Here is a 24062-nt window from a genome sequence, read left to right on the forward strand (position 1 = left end):
TCTGTTGTCAGAAATGTGTTACATAAATATTCCAGGACAACTTTTTTAGCCCTTTGCCAACAACTGTTAACCTGCTCTTCCTTCTTGGTCCTTCTTCTACTTCGGTGTGTAATTTCCACGCTCCTACTTTAATATTTTTTTCTTCGCTTTATGTGTCTTTTGTGCAAGTTACCTCCAGTCCTTCGTGGAAGAAGGCTGGCTCAAAACAAGCAAACGTATGCATGTTAATCAAGTACTGACTCTGTGCCAGGCACTGCAGGTGGCTGAGGACTCGCGACTGACCGAGACACGGACTCTGCCCTCAAGGAGGTCAGAGTCTGGAGGGAGAGACATTAACCATTAACTTAAGAAGTGAGTTTCAAGGTAAAGGTCCAAGGGCTAGGAGAGAACTTAGAATCGGCATGTTTCCCGGACTGCCTGAGCCACAAGGCGGAACATCAGGAAAAGCTTCTGATGATGCCAAAAGCCCTGATGTTGATGCCCAGCAGAAGTGAGCTAGTAGAGAAAAAGGGTGGAGGGGGTTGGGTTTGTGTAAGCTCAGTAAGAAAGAGTCAGGGATGCATTCAAGGACGTTAAGAGAAGCGTGAACAGTCTGAGCCCAGAGAAGGGCAGGCAGGTGAACGTGGCTGGAGCAGAGTGGGTTCAGGGGGCGCCACCAGGCTCCAGGTGTAGATTTGTCTCTTAAGGTTGGCAGGATGACACCCGGGGGAGACCTATCTGAGTCTGTGTTTTAGGAAGAGCACTCTGTAGGCTCGCTGAAAGCGGACCACAATGGCAGGGAAACCGGGTTAGAAGCTCCTAGCAGTAATCCACCTGAGAGAGGGGGATGGTGGCTGCACTGTGGCCGTAGCTGTGGCGATACAGAGGGACAGAGTGAAGGAGAGATTAAAATGGTGGTGTTTGTGGCATTTAGAAACTCCCTGTGGGTGAGGTGGGAGTCTGGGGTGACACTGGGTTATTTTTTTTTTTTAATCTAGGCGGCTGATTCAATGGAGTGTCGGAGAGAATTCAGACAATGCACATCTCTAAATTCTGTCTGAGGACTAAATGTGCTTGGCAGGTAGTAATCATCCAATAAGGTTGCTATCGTTGTAACTGTAGGCTAACCTCATCTGGGTAGTTCTAAGGGAACTCTCTAGAAAGTGCTGCTCATGATCGACATGTGCGTTCTCTGAGCAGACTCTGGATCAGATGGCAACTTTCGAGACTCTTAAGTTTCTTCCATTTTCTTGGCCTGTTTTCTCTTATAATATCAACCAGGCAACGAACGTTTCAGTAAGAACTTGAGATAAGAGATATAAAGTCCTTTGTGTGGCACCGTATGCATAATGGAAGCTCAGTAAATGACAGCTTCATACAGGAATGGAAGGCGTCATTGTTGGTTCTCAGCCTCCAGGGGCTGGGGGGCATTCTCTCTCATGGATCTTTGTAACTGTCACAGGCCCTGCCTACCCAGCACAGGGCCTTACACTTAATGCTGGCCAGTAAATATTTATTGAAACTAGAATAACTGCTACTTCATCTTTTCTTGTCTTTCTGCCAAAGGTGGTTAACCCTCTTTTAAAAAGATTCTTTTTATGGTTTTGTCTTCGCATGGTTTATCTTAAACTTTATTTCACTTGGGCCCTCTTTTTTCCTTCTAAATGATGACCCACATTTCATAATTTCTGACGTTCTCCTATAAAATGTCTCCTTGACAATCCCCCATCTGAACTCCTTTTTTTTATTAAATTTTTTTTTTAATGTTTATTTATTTTTGAGAGAGAGAGAGACAGAGAGAGACCGCGGGCGGGCCTGAGCCAGAGCGCACACGTGAATGGGGGAGGGGCAGAGAGAAGGGGACACAGAATCGGAAGCAGGCTCCAGGCTCTGAGCTGTCAGCACAGAGCCCGACACGGGGCTCAAACCCACAAACTGCGAGATCATGACCTGAGCCCAAGATGGACACTTTGGCTGAGCCACCCAGTCACCAACCCCCTGGCCCCCCTCCCCCCCCCCCCCCCCCCCAGCCATCTGCACTCCTGCCCTCTCACAGGACGGTGTTTGATAGTGGGATCTTGGTTCTTGTGTGACTTGACTGTGATAATTACTTAGAGTGCTAAACCTTTCCTAAAATTCTTACTGGGCTCCAGGATTTCCACTAGAGCCAAGATCAGTCCATTAAGGACTTGGTAAAACAGCTTGAATTTAATCACAGTGAACCATACTCACTGCAGAGACATGTAATTTGATCAGAAATATTTGCACACAAACATACCAAGTCTCAGGCATGGCTGGCAATTAGCGACTCTGTGATAATAAAGAAGAATTTGAAATAGCTCTTGAGCTCACGAATCTTTGCCTGTCTGTGTGTTTTCGTTGGGGAATTCAAAACATATATTCGGTTATTTTACATGCGGCACTGATATAAGCATCGGGTAGGTTTATACTGGTATCATTGGTCTTTTCCCATTTTACTCCCTTTTCCTGGTTATAAATGAAATAGATAAATATAAAAAATAAAAAACAGAAACTTGGAAATACATTAACCTGGGAAATACATTAAACTGTAATGAAGAACAAAATGCCACCCAAACATACACATAACATTTTTGTGTTTCTAATTAAGCTCTACATGTATGTAGATACATATACTCTCCATAAATTTATAGCACTTAAAATACAGTTTTGTATTTTGCTTTTTCACAAGTTATAATAAGAGCATTTTCCTGTGTCATTAAATAGTCTTTGAAAGTATAACTTGAACGTTTGCATAATGTTCTATCATACGTGTAAACATTCCCATACTGTGAGATATTTTGGTCGCTATTCTAAATAATGCCATAATGAAATCTTTGTGCGTAAATATTTTTTACGTGTCTCTAAATATTTCCTGAAGACAGATTCCCCAGCAGCAGAGTAACATTTTGAGACTCTAGATACATATTGCTAAACTGCTTTTCAGAAAAGTTGGGCAAATTTGCACTGTGGCCAAGGCTGTGCGTGTGGGAGGGCCACCGTATCACCACTCACTGTGATCTGTCTTATCTTTCACAAACCACACAGTGAACCTGTGGGTCAGATTTGTTTTAACTGCCTCCCAAGTGGTGCTTTCTGTCCTAACCCCATAATGTGATTTCTGTACACTTTTAGGACTAGCTTGCCATTTAAAGGGGAAAGCTTTTTTCCTGAAGTGTGAAGCTAGGTTTCTATTCATGAAAAATTTCAAATGGTTATTTAATGTTTCCAGTGTGGCAAGTTAAGTTCCTTAAATGGGGCATCCATTTTAAATGTTTTTGTCATTTAGCACCGTTCACCCAAAACTAAAATCAAGCAAGCATCCCTCTTCCCCTCGTCACGTTTAGGGGCTTATCTAGCAGCAGTAATTCCAAATAAATATCCTAGTTAGTTGAGATTTGGACATTTGGACAGCTATTTGAAATTTGGGCAGTTTTCCATTATGCTGAATCCTCTGGAAATTATTTTTGAAAAATACATCATGCTTTATTTAGTTGTAGTTTGTAGGCATGAGAATTTTATGTATGTAGCCACTGCTTTCTTCATTTGTCCCTAAAAATGCCTATTTTAAACTAGATTGTCACATTTGTTTGTATATAAAAGAAGATGTAACTATCGTAGGGTATTCTAATCCAGTGGGATTTCGGGTTCTACATTTGACATGCCCTTTCCACTTGCAAACTTCAACCAAAAAAAATTTTTTTTAATTCTTATGCGCATTTTAGAGCTATAGCAAATTTACTTTATTTATTTATTTATTTATTTATTTATTTATTTATTTATTTATTTATTTTAAGTAAGCTTCACACCCAGCGTGGAGCCCAGGGTGGGGCTTGATCTCACGACCCCGAGATCAAGACCTGAGCTGAGATCAAGAGTGGGACACTTAACCGACTGAGTCACCCAGGTGCCGCTACTTTATTCATTTTAGAATGAAACTTTTGACTCTTTCAACCTCGTTCTTACATAAGGCATAAGCTCATCACTTTCTGTCTATTCTGTTCAGTTCAGGTTCGCAGATGCAAACCATATGCTAGATACTATGTAAAGACAAGGGACACACACATACATAAAGACACACAGAACACATCGTCAGAGACAAATCCCTCACCAGATCGAGTCAGTACAATGTGACACGTGCTGGAGCATACTGTTGGTCCCCTTATACGATGTACTCACTTACAAGTGCCCCTTCCCCCAGTTAACAGGTTGCTCAGATAAGCCAATTCTGTGGTCTACCCAACTGACCATTCAACAACCAGGTTCCGTTCAAGCATTGCTATTTTCCCTGCGTGGATTTCTGTGCCTGCCTAGCACCCCAGCATCTTTTTTTTTTTCATCTCTGACCGACTGTTGTAAATATTGATAAATTTCAAGAAATATGATGCAAGTAGATTGCAAACTGAAACTGAAAGCCTTAAAAAAAAGAAGATGCAGTTGTGGTGAGGTCGATGACAGTGATATTGGAAGAGAACTATACTACATACAAAGCCCAATGTGGAATAAGTTGCATCACAACTGCATAATAAAAAACCTTGGTAGGGGCGCCTGGGTGGCTCATATGGGTAAGGGTCTGACTCAGGCTCAGGTCATGATCTCACAGTTCGTGGGTTTGAGCCCCAAGTCAGGCTCTGTGTTAGCAGTTCAGAGCCTGCTTGGGATTCCCTCTCTCCCTCTCTTTCTCTCTCTCTCTGCCCCTTCCCAGCCTTCTCTCTCTCTCTCTCTCTCTCTCTCTCTCTCACACACAATAAATAAGTAAACTTAAAAAAAATAGAGGGCCTTGGTAAAAAATAAAGCCTTCAGAGATACTTCCGCAAAGATAGCCTTTTTCGTCACTGGGTGCAAAAGTCAAGTAATGATGTCATTTCACATCATTTTGTCACCCCCAAATCTAACATTCAATTACTTCCTTGTTCTATAATTAGGACATGTTTATAAGTATGACTTATTTTTATCATATTTATTTTATTTTCTCATTTGAAATATTGATCAAGTCTTTTTTTTTTATTTAAAAAAATTTTTTTAACATTTATTTATTTTTGAGGCAGAGAGAGACAGAGCATGAACGGGGGAGGGTCAGAGAGAGGGAGAATGTGAAACAGGCTCCAGGCTCTGAGCGGTCAGCACAGAGCCCGACGCGGGGCTCGAACTCACGGACCGCGAGATCATGACCTGAGCCGAAGTCAGCCGCTTAACCAACTGAGCCACCCAGGCATCCCGATCAAGTCTTAATATAACTTATTATTCAGTGTTGGTCTCTGTATTTTCTGGTTACCTACTGCTGTGTGACAACCCCAAACCACAGGTTTCAACGACCATTTTATTATCTCTCATAATTCTGTGGGTCGGCTATATTCTTCTCGATTGGCCATAGCTGGGCTCGCAGTCATGTGGAATCGTGGCTGGGTTAAAATGTTCAAGATGACTCATTCATTCATCTGGTGCCTTCTCAGGGACAGCCTGGATTCTGGGGTGCCTGCCTCTCTCACTCCCCATGTAGTCTGAGGGCCTCTCCTTCTCGACATTAGGGGCAGCTAGACTTACATGGCAGTGCAGGTTTCCCCAAAGCACAAAAGCAGAAACTACTTCCGAAGATTTGCGTCCCAAACACATCGCTCCTGCCACATGCTATTGGTTAAAGCGAGTCACAGGGAAGCTCAGGTTCCACGTGGAAGGGAGCTGCACACAGATGTGAATACGAGAAGGCATGGTTCACTGGAAGCCATCTGTGGACACCAGCTCACACACTGTATTAAGCGCATTCATTTAAAAAGGCATTTTCAGTACTAGTTACCCATGGATAATGAGGACCTCCTATAGCTGTAATCGCTTTGGTGGGTCATTTCCAAAAGCCTAATGAGCTGTGATGTCAATCGCAACAGTCAATCTGCTTTTAAGAATCACAGGCCTCAAGTGGAGGAACTAATAAACAGATTACAGCCTCTGATTGATTCGTAAACTTCAGACCCTTACTGTTCGTTTTTTGAAAGAACAAGTTTGGGTTTATTTGCCTAAGGATACTCAGCAAATGTTTGGAAAATAATTCACAGTTTGATGTATATAATAAGAATTTGGAGCATTTGTGTGTGCCTTATAAATTAGGTAGTGCTTTTAGGTGTTACCTTATTTGCTTTTCATTTCAAATCTTGCAATAAGGCAGGTATTCCAGTTTTCAAGGGAGGAAACTAACGCATGGTAAGCTGTTCAATTTTTCACAGTTACACAGATAGGAAACATTGGAGCCAGAACTCCAAGTTTAGGATTCTTTCAAACCAGCCATCCCTCCTAGGGTTCTTTTAAACTTAGAAGGATCTCAAACTAAAACCGATTCTTTCTCTCTCCATGTACATGTGTGTATGTATTCACACATATATAAATTATACATTAAAAACACTCAATAGGTACATCCTCCATTGATAGTTAATGAATGAAATTGATAGGTAGTGAATGCAAGTCGCCCATTCTGTTATTATATACATATATGTGTGTATACACACATGCACACACACACGCACACATGTTTATAAACTGTACATTTTAAAAATCAGTAAGTACAGCCTTACTGATAGGGAATGAATAAAATTGAAAGGTAATGAATGAAATTCATTCTCATTACATATATAGAGATGTGTATATATATATATATATATGCACATGTATATAAAATATACATTTTAAAAACCATTCTTAAAATACACCTTCATTGATAGATGAAGATTCTTCACTGAATGATCTATGGAAGGTCATTAATATCCATTTCAAGCTAAAGGATATTACAGAAGCATGAATGTCATCTCGAAGTCATCTGGTCCAACCCATTTATTTCATAGATGGGACAACAGGCTCCGAGTGGTTCAGTTAGTTGCCCCAAATCACACAACTACTTAGTGAAAGAGCCAAGACCTGTTTACTCTGAACCTATTGTTCTTCCAACTAAATCAAGCCACTGAAGACAGCTTCGGCTCAGGTCATGATCTGGTGGTTCTTGAGTTTCAGCCCCGCGTGGGGCTCTGTGCTGACAGCTTGGAGCCTGGAGCCTGCCTCGGATTCTATGACTCCCTCTCTCCCTGCCCCTCCCCTGCTTGTGCTCTGTGTCTCTCTCTCTCAAAAATAAATAAACATAAAAAAATAAAAAAATAAAACATTAACATGTGATTCTCCTGGAATTAAAAGTAATGCAAATTGGGGGCGCCTGGGTGGCTCAGTCGAGCGTCCGGCTTCGGCTCAGGTCATGATCTCACAGTTCGTGAGTTTGAGCCCCGGGTCGGGCTCTGTGCTGACAGCTCGGAGCCTGGAGCCTGCTTCCAATTCTGTGTCTCCCTCTCTCTCTGTTCCTCCCCTGCTCATACGCTGTCTCTCTCTCAAAAATAAATAAAGATTTTTAAAAAATAATTAAATAAATAAATAAAAGTAATGCAAATTGTAAACTCTTTAAGTGACTAAATACAGTTAAGGACCAGCTGTGCAATTTGCTGAAAATATTGTTGTTTCTGCGAGAAAACCTAGTGCTAAGAGCCCATGGAAGAGGAAATTTGCTCTGGGAAAAGCTGAGAGTTAACTTCAGGGTTGAGTTCTTTATGAAGAAAAAGAAGTTATCATCGTTGTATCCAGTAACTTGTTACGTGTTTTACTCCTAGGATTATGCTCGTAGCAAAATCAAGGAATTTACATCAAACATTCTCACAGAAGTGAGTGTAGAAACTTTCTCTGAGAATGAGGGGTTGAGATGAGCTAAATCTCATTTTTTTTCCAAATGAAGGAAAACATAAAGGTCAGTTCTGTAGATAGCATTCTGACAATATCACACTTGTCCCAGCTCTGATGTTACTATGACAAGTAGTGAGTAATGTTGCATTTTGACCTGAATACAAGGCTTTTCCGCCGTCCTCCTTTCCTCCTTCCACCTCCCCTCTTTTTATCAAGGAGGAAATGTTTTCAATTTGTTGACTAAACAGATAAAGTCAAGAAGCCAATAGTAATTTGCCAAAGTCATAGTATATGTGACCAGCTGGCACCTGTTTGAGTAAAGAGCCCATTAAAAAATGGGCAGAGAAGGGCGCCTGGGTGGCTCCAGTGGTCAAGCCTCTGACTCTTGATTTCAGCTCAGGTCATGATCTCACAGTTCATGAGATCGAGCCCCTCCTCTGGCTCTGTGCTGACAGTGCAGGGCCTGCTTGGGCTTCTCTCTCTCTCCCTCTCTCTCTGTGCCCCTTTCCTGCTCATGCTTTCTCCATCTCTCTCTCAAAATAAATAAATAAACTTTGGGAAAAAATGGGCAGAGGACCTGAACAGAAATGTTTCCAAAGAAGACATACAGGTGACCAAAAGACACATGAAGGGATGATCAGTGTCACTAATCATCAAGAAAAGGCAAACTGAAACTATAATGAGATCCCCTTATACCAGCCACAATGGCTAGTATGAAAATGGTAAGAAATGACAAGTGTGGGTGAGGATGTGGGACAAGGGAACCCTGTTCACTGTGGGTGGGAATATAAGTTGACGCAGCTACTGTGAAAAAGTTCTGGAGGTTCCTCAGACAACGGAAAATAGATATAGCATATGATCCAGCTATTACACTTCTGGGTGTTTGCTGAAGAAAACAAAAACACTAATTCAAAAAGACACATGCACCCCTATGTTTACCACAGCATTATTTACAACAGCCAAGTTAGAGAAGCTGCCCTAAGTGTCCATTGATAGGTGAATGGATAAAGAAGATGTGGTATCCATTGGAATATTACTGGGCCATGAAAAAGAGTGAGCTCTTTCCATTTGCAAATAGATGGACCCAGAGGGCATTATGCTAAGTAAATAAGTTGGACAAAGACAAATACCATATTTCACTTCTATCCAGAAGCTAAAAAACAAACCAACAAAACCAGAAACAGACCCATAATACAGAGAACAAATTGGTGGTTGCCAGAGGCCAGGTGGTGGGGGGGGATGAGTAAAATGGATGAAAGGGATTAAGAGGTACAAACTTCCAGTTATAAGTCACAGGGATGAAAAGTACAGCATAAGGGACATAGTGATATTGTAATAACTGTGTGGTGACAGATGGTAACTATACTTATGGCAAGCATTTCATAATGTATATAATTGTTGAATCACTAGATTGTACACCTAAAACTAATATAATATTGTATGTCAACTATAATTCAGTTAAAAATAAAAATTTTAGGGGCATCTGGGCGGCTCAGTTGGTTAAGTGTCAGACTTTGGCTCACGTCATGATCTATCTCACAGTTCATGGGTTCGAGCCCCCATCAGGCTCAGTGCTGACAGCTCAGAGCCTGGAGCCTGCTTCTGATTCTGTGTCTCCCTCTTTCTCTGCCCCTCCCCACTCATGTTCTCTCTCAAAAATAAATAAAATTTAAAAAAAGTTCTTTAATAAAAATTTTAAAAAGAGAGTCAATTAAGCCACAGGCCGCATCCTGTCAGTTGAGCAGCCCAAAGTGATTTCTGGCTTTAATAATTACTGGACTGAACTATCATTTTTTTAATGTTTCATTTATTTATTTTTGAAAGACAGCAGGGGAGGGAGGGGCAGAGTGAGAGGGAGAGAGAGAATCCCAAGCAGGCTCTGCACTGTCAGTGCAGAGCCAGACAAGGGGCTCAATCTCACGAACTGTGAGATCATGACCTGAGCCGAATCTAAGAGTCAGACATTTAATCAGCTGAGCCACGCAGGTGCCCCTGAACTGACGTCTCATTTTAGATGAACTCTTGCTCAGGCCCAGGAAGGCCTGTGCTGATCCAGGGGAGGGAATCTTTCCCAGGCACACCCATCTGTGAGTGGCTTTTTCCAGGAGTGTCACCTCTTGGGTATATCTCCATCACCATCTTCGTATGTGGGATTTGGGATTTGGAGATATCCTCAGATCATCTCTCCAACTTCCTTAAATAGGGCAAAAAAGGAAAAGAAAAAAAAAAGCTTGGGAATGAAACCCACCATTTTCCTCTGAATGCAAAATTCAAGGCTGTTCATTTGTATCTGCGAGTGGTTCTGTTTTATTTATGTCACAGTCTGAAGAACTCGCTGGGTCCCATTTTTCCTCTGTGTACTGAAGTGGTTGGATTTCTTTCCCTTTACACAGGTAGAGTTATTGATGTTTTGACAATGCTTAATATGAAAAGTTATAAGCCTCCATGCAATAGGGCCACACAGTCATATATACGTGGGCAAGCAGACAGGTACTGTGCATGGGGAGGAAATCCTGTGTCACCACCACTCAGCCACCAGACCGATATTGTTTGCGAGAAGACAGGTCACAGGCTTGAAACTGCACTTGATGAAGTATTCAAACAAGCTTTAAGAAATATTATGTGGTTTAAAACATACATATTTCGATGACAAATCAAATGTCAGCCCTAAGTGCAATGTTTATAGGGTGCTGCGGGTCTGTGCGATACAAACCATAAAAAAATAGAAGCACCTGCATATTTGCAGCAGACGGCACTTTTTTCTGAGGAGCCCATTATTTGGAGGATACTCTTACAGCATCAGCAAGTCCGGTTAGAAATTTCCAGCACCTCCTGCTGCTTCTGCTTTCCCACCATCTCCACTGCTGTCCTCTCAGACAGCCACTACCTGATTTTTTTTTCCAGGTTCTAGCAATGCCCTGTGGGTCTCTGCAGGCACACTGGCTCCCCTTCGTCCATTCTCCACAGGGCTGCCCGTATTCAGTTCATATCTTCTCCTGCATAAAGCTCGGAAATGCTTTCCCATTTTTTTTTAACCAGGGGGGGTTTGATCAGGGAACAAAGATTTATTATAGAGATCGGAAGTTGCACAGTTGTTGGGGAAGTGAGCTGAGAATCAGTGCAGCAAACGTCACTTGCCAATTTAACCAATGCGTCTAAACTTGCAGGGCAGGAACCTTCAGCCGGGTCTAGGACCAGTGACAGCAGAGACAGGGGCCCCGAAAGGGCATGAGTCTCTGAGATCTACAGGAAGCTCATTCATATGTGAAATTCTCAGGAAGCCCTACCCTCTGAAATGTGGAATGTAACTGAAATGAGCATTCAACTCCAGGAGACAGAAAAATCAAAATGAAGTATAACGATCAGGGTGAAATAGGTGTAGCAAAATCTTGGGGAAAACAAAACTAAAATCGCCCTCAAACTACCCACCCACCACCAAATCTCCAACAATTTGGCAAATCTGCTCTGAATTTTATAAAAGTTAATTCATGTATATGTTTTCAAAAATGACACATCCTACACACTGTCTCTGATTTCCAGTTCAGCACTATAGCACGGATCCCCTGCTCTTGTCTTTTTCTTTCTCTTTTTTTCCTTTAAAGCTTGTGTTCTTATCCGATTCTGTACCTGTTGGAATGAGAAGGCTCATTTCCTTTGACCCGGCTGTGACAGGATTTGCAGAGGAGTCGCGTCAGTGTCTCTGCTCAAATTTCACTTCCGAAGCACAACAAAGCTTTTGGCAAATGTTACAGCTCCTCTGTCTCTTTTCCCACCACAGTCTGTTGCAGGTGTGTGCAATGCCGAAGCTTCCCATGGATGCCCTGCAAAATGCCTGAAGCCTGCTTTTTTTGGTGGGGGTCCCTGCGGTCTGTACAGTTGGGCACTGGCAGTTCTCATTGCCCAGAACCTTCTTCCTTAATCTGTGAACTCTTCTCTCTGTGGCAGAAGGCCAGTGGTAGCCCCTTGTCTCTACCTTCAGAAGAGAACGACTTTCAGGCTGAATGTTCCTAGGAGAGGGCTTTCTAGCCTCATGGGAATCACGACTGCCACATACGTATTTTATCCCACTAAAAGACACATTCCAGCCTAGAGCAGTGGCAGCTCTGGTTTGTTCTTTAGTCATTTCTTATCCTTTAAGCATGGGTTACATTGTGATCATAGGAGGCACCAACTAGTTCTGCCTGAGGAATTTCCCACGAGAGATGACATTTCTTAAGTGATTTTTTTTTTCACAGATTCACAGGTTGCGAGCTTGAAACTTACTAACATTGCTCTTTCAAATCCGTATCAATTAACCACGCTGTGTGGTACTTTTCTGGTAAAAGTGATAGTGGTTTCTCCCCCTCCCCATGTTTTTAAAAAAACTGAAGTATACTTGACACACAAAGACAGTGATGGTGTTTTATCAGTTTATCCAAGTTTCTGGCCTCCGTCCGTCAGAAGAAAGGAAAGAACAAATTAACCCTTATGGAAAATGAAATTGATCATTAGTGGAACTGTGATTTTGTCAACAGAAAGAACTAGCTATGTATTTCTTGCATTCAGTAACAGGGAATAAGGCATTGAACAGTGGGGTCCTAGACATCATTGATGAAAATGATTGCCCTGTGCAGTGACTGGCAGCTAGCTTCTGTCACCGTGTGAATTATTTAGAGGTTAGAAGTTTGGCTTGCAGAAGAGTGCTACCTAACGAAAACGAATGGCCATGCTAGCCACACATCCTATAGTTCTCTGCCAAACACTCGAAATCAATTATTTACACATTATAAGCCAATATATATCAAACCCCTCAGCTCCAATGGCTTGATATAAAGCTGCCTTTAGCTCGCTGCTCCCTCTTCTCCCACGCTGGTCTCTTTTCACCGTGTTTCTTGAACGTACTACACCCACTGCGAATTGTCCTCTACCCATTGTTCCCCCAAATGATCTCCTCTCTAACCAAAGACTTGGAAAAAAAGAACCTAGGGACTACCTAATAGTTCCTAGAACCAGCATCGCAAAGCCACTGCTTGTTGGCCACGTGCTGTGCCAACCATGTCTACAGGTCTTTTTTAACCTGTCGTATCTCATTTCATCGAATTCTTAGGATAGCCTAGGAAATGTGCATTGATTTCCTAATTTATAGATAAGAAAAGTGGTAAATTTATAGATAATTCTAATTTATAGATAAGAAAAGTGATAAAGGGGCAGGGATGTGGAGGGTGGGGGGAAATGATTTCAGAATGTCTTTTAAAGAAACAGCTTGAGAGCTTCAAAGGCATTTTCTTTTACCTGGTTCCCAGTCCATTTGTCACCATCCTCCAAATGTGTGTGGCTGGCGGTCTGTGTAGACCACTGTTTCTGGCAGGGGTTTCACTCTTGGCCATGGAGGTGTTTGTCTTCACACTTTCAGTCGTGCCTTCTTCTTTCCAAGAGAATCCCTTCGTTTAGGGAACATACGGAACTGTGGTTTTTGCTGTCAGTGATGGAAACTTGGTGAATCCTTAGTATGTGTTACAAATGAAAGTAAATAGGATAAGTGGAGAGGTATTTACTCTTTTGGGAGATGGCAAATTTCAGCTTCAATAAATTATAGTTGCTTTCATTATAACAAAGGATTTTTGCTTTTAATGATTTTTGAAATGTTTCTATGGGCCCTAGACACAATAAAACTTCTAGAGCAAAGAGGTTTTTATTCTTGTTTTTTTTTTTTTATTATTGAACCTAGGTGTTTTCCTCCAGTTTTTTTTTTTTTTTTTTTTTTTTTTGGCAGCGGTGGGGGGCACTGTGAAATCATCAAGGTCAGAGAGTTTTGTCTTATGCATATTTGTATCTCCAATTTCTGGCATGTGATGGACCATCAACAGGAGTCTGATAGTAGATTCATGTGGATAGTGAATGAGTAGTAATGGCTAGTGATGATCAGTAGCCTCAGTATATATTTAATTTATCTGAAAAAAATGACAAAAAGTTCGGAGACAAGGCTGGTTTGGATAAAACTTACTGGTTATGAGTTTTTTTAGATGGAGATTACTGTTGAATTGACCAAGAGTGTGTACCTGTGACTAATGAGATGAAATTAAGCAAAAGGAAAATGTGAGCTGAACACCAAGAAATATTTTCAGTAGATGAGGATGGGATTAAATCAGGCAGAGGAGTCCCAGTGGAAGTGGCCGGGGGACATTTAACACCATGCATGTCACTTAAGGCTGCAGTGAACTTACACAATTTACTAGAGACTGACTCTGGCTTTGGCGGGGTGATAAATGGGACCATATCTCTAGTCTCATTGATTCTCTTTCTTACACGGGTATACATTCACAGCCTCCCATCCCCTATGGACAGAATTTATGTGTGTGTTAAATTTTCTGATTATGGTTTTCTTTTTTTTCCAGAAAACACTCTTTTCAGAGCATCTCCTGGTATCATCAGAAATGTCCTCCTTAAGTGGGAAAGTCCAAACTGTTTTGGGCCTGGTAGAGCCAGGCAAACTGGGCCGCACTCTGACCCACGAACATTTGACAATGACCTTTGACTGCTGTTACTACCCACCTCCTCCACGTTACGAAGCTACCTCCGAAGAACCTATTATGATGAAAAATTTATTTTGGATTCAAAAGAACCCTTATTCCCATAAGGAGAATCTTCAGCTGAATCAGGAGACGGAAGCCATCAGGGAAGAACTGTTGTATTTTAAAGCCAACGGTGGAGGGGCTTTGGTCGAGAACACTACTGTTGGCATCAGCCGAGACGTGAAGACTTTGAAGTGGCTTGCCGAAGAGACCGGCGTCCATATCATATCTGGAGCTGGATTTTATGTGGACGCAACTCACTCTCCAGACACCAGAGCCATGTCAGTGGAACAGGTAAGAAGCCCCAAGTTGTTCAGCAATGTTTGCACGTAAACTCAGAAAAGCCAGAACTCCAGACGTCGGATTACCCCTGTGTGTCACCTACATTTGGAGAATGTCACTGACTCAGAGGTAGCTGGGCATGCTACAGAAGTTTGCTAGCTAGCAAAGGCATCTGCCAGTTGGGACCCAAATTAGGAACATTTCATTTCGTGAAGAAAAAAAGTGTGAAGGAAGGAGCTCTTAACCCACTGGTCACTGGAAAACCCAAAGTGTGAACGCTTAGATTTGTATGTATTGTGTCTGTGCTCAGTGGTGGTGCCACAGTCTGTTTGTAAACCTCATTTTTCCATTATAAACTTCAGTTATGTAACCTCGATTTTCTTGTTGGATTTTATAATAACCAGCAATAAAAATTCACTGCAGGGTGAAACTTGGCAGGCAGAGACTTGGCGCATTTGCGAATATGTTTCCTTCTTTTACAAAACAGGAGGGGTGGTGGAAGAAAATCCATTCCTGTTTTTGTTATCATATGATCTGAGGCAAGAATGGGCAGAAGGAAGTAAATCTTTCAGAGATAAAAAGAAAGAATTAACCACAAGTCTTTTTTGCATATACATGTGCTCTCTTTCTGTGATAGTAACTTAATGTGTTTATACATACTGTATTCATTTGTACGTGTCTTCCATTATCTGCTTGATAGGCAAGGAATGTCACCCATAGTGTTTGCAAAGAATCAGTCAATTATTAAAATCTTCATATTTCAAAGCTTTATTTGCATTATTTTCCAATCAGCCCTTTCTTTACCTTTTTATATGTCTATTATTTGAAGACTATCCTGAAGTCAGCTATCATACATTCTTCCAACCACTCTTAGTAGTAAATATACATATGAACCAAAAAATATGATATTAATATCATGTGCTGTGAATTTCCTATGCTGTATGGGACCAAGGGCTGCATAAATAAGGGAGAACTAAAGAATCAGTTAATACAGTGGACATATGTTCAGGGCAGTCTTTTTACGCTCTAGATGTTCCTCAGGTTAAATTACAGTTTGTTTTTTTTTCTCATCTGAATGTACTTGCATGAAGTCACATCTTTTTCCCTATAGCTTTCTAAAGCCCCAAATTTCTTGTGAAATAATCACAGTAAGATATTATTGAGTCTTTGATTTAGAATAACTTGTGGAATTTGAGACTTGGCCTTTCTCATTGGCCAGTATTCGCTGAATGGATGTCAAGCAGATTTTTTAAAGCACGAACGATGAAATGATTAAATTTCATTCCCACACTGTGGTGACTATGGGTTGATAAATTCCACAATCTGTAAAGTATCTTTTTTCCCACTCTTCCTTAGCTTACGGATGTCCTCATTAATGAAATTCTCCATGGAGCTGATGGAACTAGCATCAAGTGTGGGGTCATTGGAGAAATTGGTTGCTCCTGGCCTCTGTCAGAGAGTGAGAAGAAGGTTCTTCAGGCAACAGCTCATGCTCAGGCTCAGCTCGGCTGTCCTGTTATTATTCATCCTGGAAGGAATCCAAGCGCACCATTTCAGATTATCCGAGTGTTGCAAGAAGCAGGTGTAGACGTCTCCAAAACGGTTATGTCCCACATTGATAGGTAAGCAGACTATCTCCAAATAAGTCCCAAGGCACCAGATGATTATGGATGATCAAATAAATAGTATCGTCAGATTAATGAAATACTAATCACCTAGAGAAAACCACTAACTACCTGGATGATAGTATTTATAATGTTTTACAATAGACACCAATAAAAGTCGTTGCTGCCATTTTTGTGTCCCGACTCTGGGTCTGTTAGTGTCCTAGGTATTTTGTGTAAATAATTCCTTTTAATTTACTGAGTCCTCCCCAACTCTTCGTAATAACTGTCTCTATGCACGTTGTCTCTGATATTACAGTAGGTGCCAATTGTACATGCTTAGTATTTGTCAGCTGGGGGATAAATTTCTCTGCAAATATAGAAGGAAGGGAAAGTGAATGGTTTCACCCTGAGAAGAAAACCATAAATGTAAACATTCAAGTTTGCTGTTGTGACTGGTGGTTTGAATCCTCTGAATTTTGCAAATGCAATTAGAAAACATGATAGTAATAGGTATAATGATTTGTCTGGCAGTATTCTTAGTTTTCTATAGCTGCTATCACAAATTAGAAGACACTGGGTGACTTAAAATACAGAAATTTCTTTCTCACAGTTCTGGGGGCCAGACTCTGAGATGAAGGTGCTGGTGGAACTGTACTTGTTCAAAGCCTCCAGGGGAAAACCTACCTTCCTTCTTCCTTCCGTTGTCGGGTTGTTCAAGACATTCTTGGCTCGCGGCCGTATAACTTCAGTTTCTGCCTCTTTCTTCACATGGCTTCCTCCTATCTGTCTGTGTCTTCTCTTTTATTTCTTAGAAGGACACATCATTAGATTTAGTGTCTATCCAGATAATCCGGAATGATCTCATCCCGAGACCCTTCGCTTCATCACAACGGCAAAGACTCTTTTCCCAAAGAGGATCATTTTCAGAGGTGCAGGGGTTAAAACATGGACGGATCTTTTTGGAGTCCACCACTCAACCCCCAACACATTATATTAGATGTGTAGGAGCAAGCAGAATAAATGACTATCTGAACAGGTGTTGACCACAGTTTGTTTTATGAAAAGGCCTGACAGTGTTGCAAAGGCTAGACATTAGCCTTTGATTAACGAATTAAATTGATTAAGGAATTAACACAGTACAAATGAGACTAATAATACATTACAATTACTTCTATCTTGTATATTGGAATAAAGCCATATCAACAGACTGGTAAATTCTCATAATCACACCTGGCATTCAGCTATTTAATAAACTCACAGTCCTACAGAATGTACTGAAACAATGCTTCTACTTAATAGAAATATTATAAAAGCCTGTGCTGAGAAAAGTGAGTTATAGCTGTGGCAGAATAGAGAAGCCAATATTAATGGAGAGACTGAGAACATCAAGGTAAAGGCAATTTTCCTGGCAACTGGGTTAGTATCAAGAACAGTACATACGTGGCTATTTTCAAACTCTTCTGGTCATACTGATAAAATACAGGGATGCTTCTAGACCCCCATCGTAGACATAGTGCACCACAGTATGAAGAAGAGACTCTTTGGACCCAGAGACACCTGCTTTTGAATCTTCACTCTACCATGTGCCATGAGATCTAGGGTAGGTTCACGCGAATTTAAAATAATGTATTTGATCATGTTACCTTGGATGATACAGAACATACGTACTGTCTCTAATCAAGAAAGATGATTCTTTAATACTCATTAAACAATGTGACGTATGTCATGCAAACGAGCAAGATATATGTTAAATTTCATAAATATTTCTTAGGTTCTTGAAAACATTTGTATCCTGCTACGATTATGCTCTCTATAGGTCCATTAGACTACAGTTATTAAATTAACCATGTTCAAATATTGTATATTCCTACTGATTTTGTGACTGCCCAACTGATTGATTACAAAAAGCAGTATGTTAAAATCTATTACAGTGGATTTTTAGCTTCTGATTGCGTGTGTGTGCGTGTGTGCTGTGTGTGTGTGTGTATTTTGAAGCTATGCTGTCACAAGTTTTTTCACCTTCCTGGTGAATTGAAATGTATTTCAATGTATATTGAATTGCTTTATCTCTAGTAATTTGAGTAACGCTTTTTGTTTGAAAGGCTGTTTTATCTGATGCTAGTGCGACTATACTGATTTTTCTGTATTAGTTTTATAATTCAGATGTGTTTTACATAAGGGGCATGTGGCTGGGTTTGGGATCTTACCCAGTCTCTTCTTTTATATGAAAAATTCAGTTTACATACATTGACCATGTTTACTAAAATGTTTACCCCACCTTTTCTTTTTGTCATAGTTAATGTCATTCTTTCTTGATGTCTTTTACGGATTTTTTTCACCTCCTTATTTTATCTTTCCCCTTTAATACTTTGGAAGGTATATATACTATTTCTATCCTATCAGTGGTTATGATAGAAAATGTAACATGTATCAAATGTAACTATCAAATTTTAAATATAATAAATTTCTTACCAACCTTCCTGGTAAGACAAAGACCCTAGAACCCTTCAATTTCAATCATCTACCATCTAAGTTTTATACTGTTTTTTTTTTCCAGAATGTGTGTCTATTTTCTTTTTCTAATCCCAGTGATTAGACGCGATTTTACTATCATAAGACATATTGATGGTCACTGTAGATTTAGATTTGCCTTTCTGCTGGCAATTTTCTTTGCTCACCATTTACTCTTACATCTCAGGTCTTTATCCTTGAATTTCCTAAGGTACATCATTTGAAGATCCTTTGATGTGTATCTGTTTGGGTAATAAAAACTTAGCATATAGGTATCTGAGAATGCCTTCATTCCTTCATTCATAAGAGGTAATCAAATGGAAAAGGCAATTTATCATAATTAATTAAAATATACAATTCTAATTAAAAGTTAGTTTTTCTAAGCCCTTTAAAGATATTCCGTTTTCAACTGAAACATGGTACTGCCGTTCATAAGTCGGCTGAATCTAATTATGCTTCCTTTGCAGTAACGTGCCTTGTTCTTTCTGGTTTTAACCTGTCTCTGGTAGCCTGTATTTGCACTATGATCTATCTCAGTGTGAAATTCTTTTTATGGCGTATGCTTGGGATTCCTGGATGTGAAAATGTAGTTTTCATTGTTTCTGGAAAACTTTAGCCATTGTCTCTTTGAATATCACTCTATCTGTATCTTCTTGGTTATTTGCATCATAAACCCCAATTTGATACATGTAGGATCTTATTACCTGTTCTGCAGGTCTCTTAACATCTCCTTCATATTTCCATCCATTTGCATATTTGAACTATTTTTCTTAAAGTTCTATCTTCCTACTTACTACTTCCCTCTCCAGCAAAATCAATCTGTTGCCTAGCCTATCAATTTGGTTTACAGTATTAAGAATAGGGGTACCTGCGTGGCTCACTCGGTTAAGGGTCTCACTCTTGATCTTGGCTCAGATCATGATCTCACGATTCATGAGTTCGAGCCCCGCATCAGGCTCTGCACTGATAGTGCAGAGCCTGCTTGGGATTCTGGCTCTCCCTCTCTCTGCCCCTTCCCAGCTTGTTCTCTCTCTCTCTCTCAAAATAAATAAATAAACTTAAAAAAAATAAGAACATAAAACTTAAAACCGCAGTCTTTTCAAAAAAAAATTCTGTAAGTTCTATTTGTTTACTTTTTACATCTGCTTGGTTAATTCTGATAATTTCTTTTTCCTTCAATATGTTTACAATTAAATCTTTAAAAAATATTAAACATATAGGGGCGCCTGGGTGGCTCAGTTAGTTGAGTGTCTGACTTCAGCTCAGGTCATGATCTCACAGCTCGTGAGTTCGAGCCCCACGTCGGGCTCTGTGCTGACAGTTCAGAGACTGGAGCCTGCTTCGGATTCTGTGTCTCCCTCTCTCTCTGTCCCTAACCCACTTGCATTCTTTCTCTGTCTCTCTCAAAAATAAAAATAAACATTACAAAAATTTAAAAAATATTAAACACACCGTATTTACCTTGTAATCAATATATCTAATTTCTAAGGCCTGATTTTATAGTTTGTTGGTTCTTCTGGCTTTTATTCATGTGAGGTTATTTTCTCATATTAAATAAATGTTATTGTGATCTTGGATTCCTTGGAAATTATTATGAGTCCTAGGTTAGAAGATTTTTTTTCCCATTTGTTTGTTTGTTTTGTTTGTTTCTTATAGGCAGTTAGGGGGCATTGCCAATGTGGTTCTACTTTAGACTCAATTTTTGTAAATAAAAAAAATGTTTATTTATGGCAACATGCTCACAGTATAAAATTTACCATTGTACCCATTTTGAGGTATCAAGTTCAACGGTGTTGTGCAACCAATCTCCAGAACTCTTTTCATCTTGCAAAACTGAAACTCTGTACCCACTGAACAACAACTCCCCACTTCTCCTCCCCACTGGCCATGGCACCTACCATTCTGTGAATCTGATGACTCCAGGTACCTCATTCAAGTCATACGGTATTTTTTGTATGTGTGTGACTGCTTAAACTTTTGACTTGGAGAGTTTCGAACCACACAGGTTCTATGAATTCTGTCCCCTAAACTCAGTGAGTGTGGGCTTGTGGTTATGGATTCTCACTGGAGACATTTTTTCTCACTCTGCTTCCCTTTCACCAGAAGACAATACTGAGAAAGGCATATCACCAAAGACTCCCTCTGTGAACCAGGTTTTTACCTATTCTGCCCACATGGGTAGTGTCTGGGGTGAGGGAGCCCTCCCTTTATGTACTGATGGGAACTGTGTTCTCCAATTTACTTCCTGCCTTATCCAGGCTGGGCTCTGTCTCCCTTTGGTCCATTAACCTACCCCTCTCCCCCACCTGTCAGGCAAATGAACACTCTAGGTCTCCCCTTACCTTTCAGTTTCTTTGCTCCCTTGTTGTTTCTGCCCCATGAGAAAGTCCTTTACTTCCCCACCAGCCTAATCAAGCATTTAAAAATATGATTATTTTTCCCCTTTCATTATATTCAGTATTTTACATGCACTATGCTGGAGAGGCTTTCTCTGAACATTTAGTCCGCCATACTATTTGAACCGCCTTATGGTGATTCGTAAAGAAGAATCTTTCTAATTCTCTCTATAGTTAGATATGTAGGTAAGTTAGAAAATTATGCTTGGCCCTAGTAGAAAGTTAGCTTTTGTTGGAAATTGTGAAATAAATCTTAACTCCTAGGACAGTAGGATAATTTTGCTCATAAAATCAAACAACATATATATGTACATATATATATATATATATATATATTTTTTTTTTTAACTAACAAAGGTACATTATCTGATTTTCAGGGGTTGCCATCCCAGTGCCTCCCTCTAGAATAGCTCAGGACGGAACTGAGAGGTTGGCCTGGCATCAGACAGATTCAGAGCATCCTAGAAAATCCTGAGGCCATTTCTCAAACAGCCACCCATTCTGTACCTATATTAGGGACTATGCAGGGTTCCAGTGCCTGAAATACATACAAGTAGGAACATTTCAGTGAGAGGCAACTGGGCAAAATGGCTTCAGAAAAAGTAGTGCATTTAGAAAAACAAACGGAATAAAGTAACAGAAAAAAAAATAATCAGGGAGGCAGATGCCGGCAACTTTAGCTTTCTGATGTGGGTGTTCACAGCAAGACAGTTGCCAGGCTGACGTTTGACTAGGTCAGCCTTTCACAGACTCTCTGAGGTCTGCTGGGCTGTGCACGCAATCTGATCTGTACTGAAAGGGCAGCTTTCATAATGGGGACAAATCACAAAAGAGCATGTATTTCCTGCAACAAAATGCACAGACAACATACAAAAAAAGAAGAGCATTCTGAAAACAAGGCCTCCCAGGAAAACAAAACGGAACAAAACACAGAATCATTCCTTTCTCCCACCATGCCGTTTTCGGCATAAAAGAGACGGTTCTGAACCCACCGGCTGTTCTGATTGCCAGGTAACCAGTAAAGGTGCTGGCTCGGCCCTGTGGCTGCTTTTAGAACACAGGGGTCTCCCCCAGGACTGGCGCTCAGCCTTGACCACGCGTAAAATTGGTGCATTTATCCCCTTAGAGGTAAGACTTCTATCATTTCAGAATACAAAATAAAATATTCCAGCATGGACACAATCACGTTAAAGCAGTGAAATATTTGGAAGGAATATAAATCTTCACTAGCATTCATGCATAAGGCATTTTATCTTAACATGTATGTTTACACACACACACACACACACACACACACACACACTACAACACAACACAACAACAATGGCAAAACTGTTATCTACCTATCCAAAAGGAGCAGTTGGGACCCTGAGAGGGAAGACTTAATGAATGGCAGACACCTCAGGACACCTCTGAACCACATTGTTGTCATGTGACCATTTGTGACCTGCTTACGGTCATTTACCTGGAGATAACAACCTGACAAGATAAATCTGCTTCGGTGTCTAGGCCCTCCCCTAACCATCTGTTCTCTTTAAGAAATATGGGTCTGTGGATGCGCCTATAGACTGCTGTGAATTTAGCCCTAGGGAACACTGCAGGGGGCTGTCCTTGACAGTTATAGTCACCCAAAGTCAACAGTTATTGGAAAATAACACCAGCGCCTAAGTGTTCCTGTTTGGGTTGTTAATCCACAAAGGCTTTATGCCTTTTAATCATTTAGCATAATTTTACTCCCTGTTGAAACTCTATCTACATTTCCAGTTGGCATGTAATCACAGCCCTGTGTCTGCCCCTGGTCTAATATTTGGTGTATGTGATTAAAGAGGAGACCCCATGGATAGTCTCTTTGCAATTCATCTCCAAGGAAATTTTATCCTTAATGTACTATAGAGTAGCTGTAGGTATTTTTGTGACAACACAATTCTTTCATTACCAGTGAAAGTTGGGTAAAGCAATATGGCTGGAAGGCATTTGGGTACTAACTATTTACTGATTAAAGTTTGAGTCCCGGGGAGGGCAAAAGACAGGTGCTATGCCTCCATCATTTTTCTACTTGGTTATCTATCTAACAAACCACAGAACTTTGATGGAAATCCAGGGCCCAGAGTTTGATTAGGGGCACAATAATAATCAAGTGCAGGAAAATAGCCCACCTCTCTCTTTGAAAATTGCTCCCTGTGGAAGGTAGAAGAATTTGACCCCAGGGTTCTGAAAGAAAAGGGAGAGCTCAGGGAATGGGCTAATAACACATTTTATTCTTCGTACCTCTGATTATTCATGCCAGATTCACCTCTTTATAGGTTACAATTTTGATATATTTTTTCATGCACTTAATTAGATGAAGTAAGAGGGTAGAATATTACTGCATCCATTCATTTATTCATTCACTCAACAAATATTTATTGAGCGCCTCATTACCATGTACCAGACAGTGGAAAGTAGCAGGGAAAAACATATTCTCTGCCTTCAAAACGATTACTGAATTATGGGGCACCTGGGTGGCTCAGTCGGTTAAGCGTCCAACTTCGGCTCAGGTCACGATCTCGTGGTTTGTGAGTTCGAGCCCCGCATCGGGCTCTGTGCTGACAGCTCAGAGCCTGGAGTCTGCTTCGGATTCTGTGTCTCCCTCTCTCTCTGCCTCTCCCATGCTCATGCTCTGTCTCTCTCTGTCTCTCAATAATAATAAATAAACATTAAAAAAATGATTACTGAATTATAATTATGGTGACTTTTAACCTTAAGGTTGCCTTTGAAAAGCCACAAAAAAATTACCCGGGATTCTTGGAACTGTACACTTGTAATTCCTAGGAATCCTAGTGAATTAACGTGAAACCATTCAAAAACAATTCCAGGCAAATGTTTTGCAAACTTAAATTGAGCAAAACATCCTTATATACTTAAATAGTACGGCATTTTAAAGAAAGAACAATTGGAATGCTATGCACATGAAATGGTTTATAACATTTAGAATCCTGCGTGTACAATGCTGTATTTCTTAACAGTTTATT

The 24062-nt window shown here is 40.5% G+C and overlaps 1 protein-coding gene across 4 annotated transcripts in view; it reads left to right on the forward strand.

Annotated features, from left to right (window-relative positions):
- Positions 1-24062, forward strand: part of PTER (phosphotriesterase related) — a 68930-nt gene that overhangs the window by 20907 nt on the left and 23961 nt on the right. For 3 of the 4 annotated variants that reach the window (XM_027073517.2, XM_027073519.2, XM_053225352.1), the window contains exons 2-3: positions 14079-14549; positions 15894-16159. In XM_027073517.2, the coding sequence (XP_026929318.1) occupies positions 14118-14549; positions 15894-16159 (698 nt within the window). In that variant the 5' untranslated portion in view covers positions 14079-14117. Of the gene's footprint in view, positions 1-10871; positions 11058-14078; positions 14550-15893; positions 16160-24062 lie in introns of all 4 variants that reach the window. The other variant, XM_053225353.1, reaches the window with a different exon arrangement.

The sequence above is a fragment of the Acinonyx jubatus genome, chromosome B4 (assembly GCF_027475565.1).
Source record: "Acinonyx jubatus isolate Ajub_Pintada_27869175 chromosome B4, VMU_Ajub_asm_v1.0, whole genome shotgun sequence".
Taxonomy (NCBI): domain Eukaryota; kingdom Metazoa; phylum Chordata; class Mammalia; order Carnivora; family Felidae; genus Acinonyx; species Acinonyx jubatus.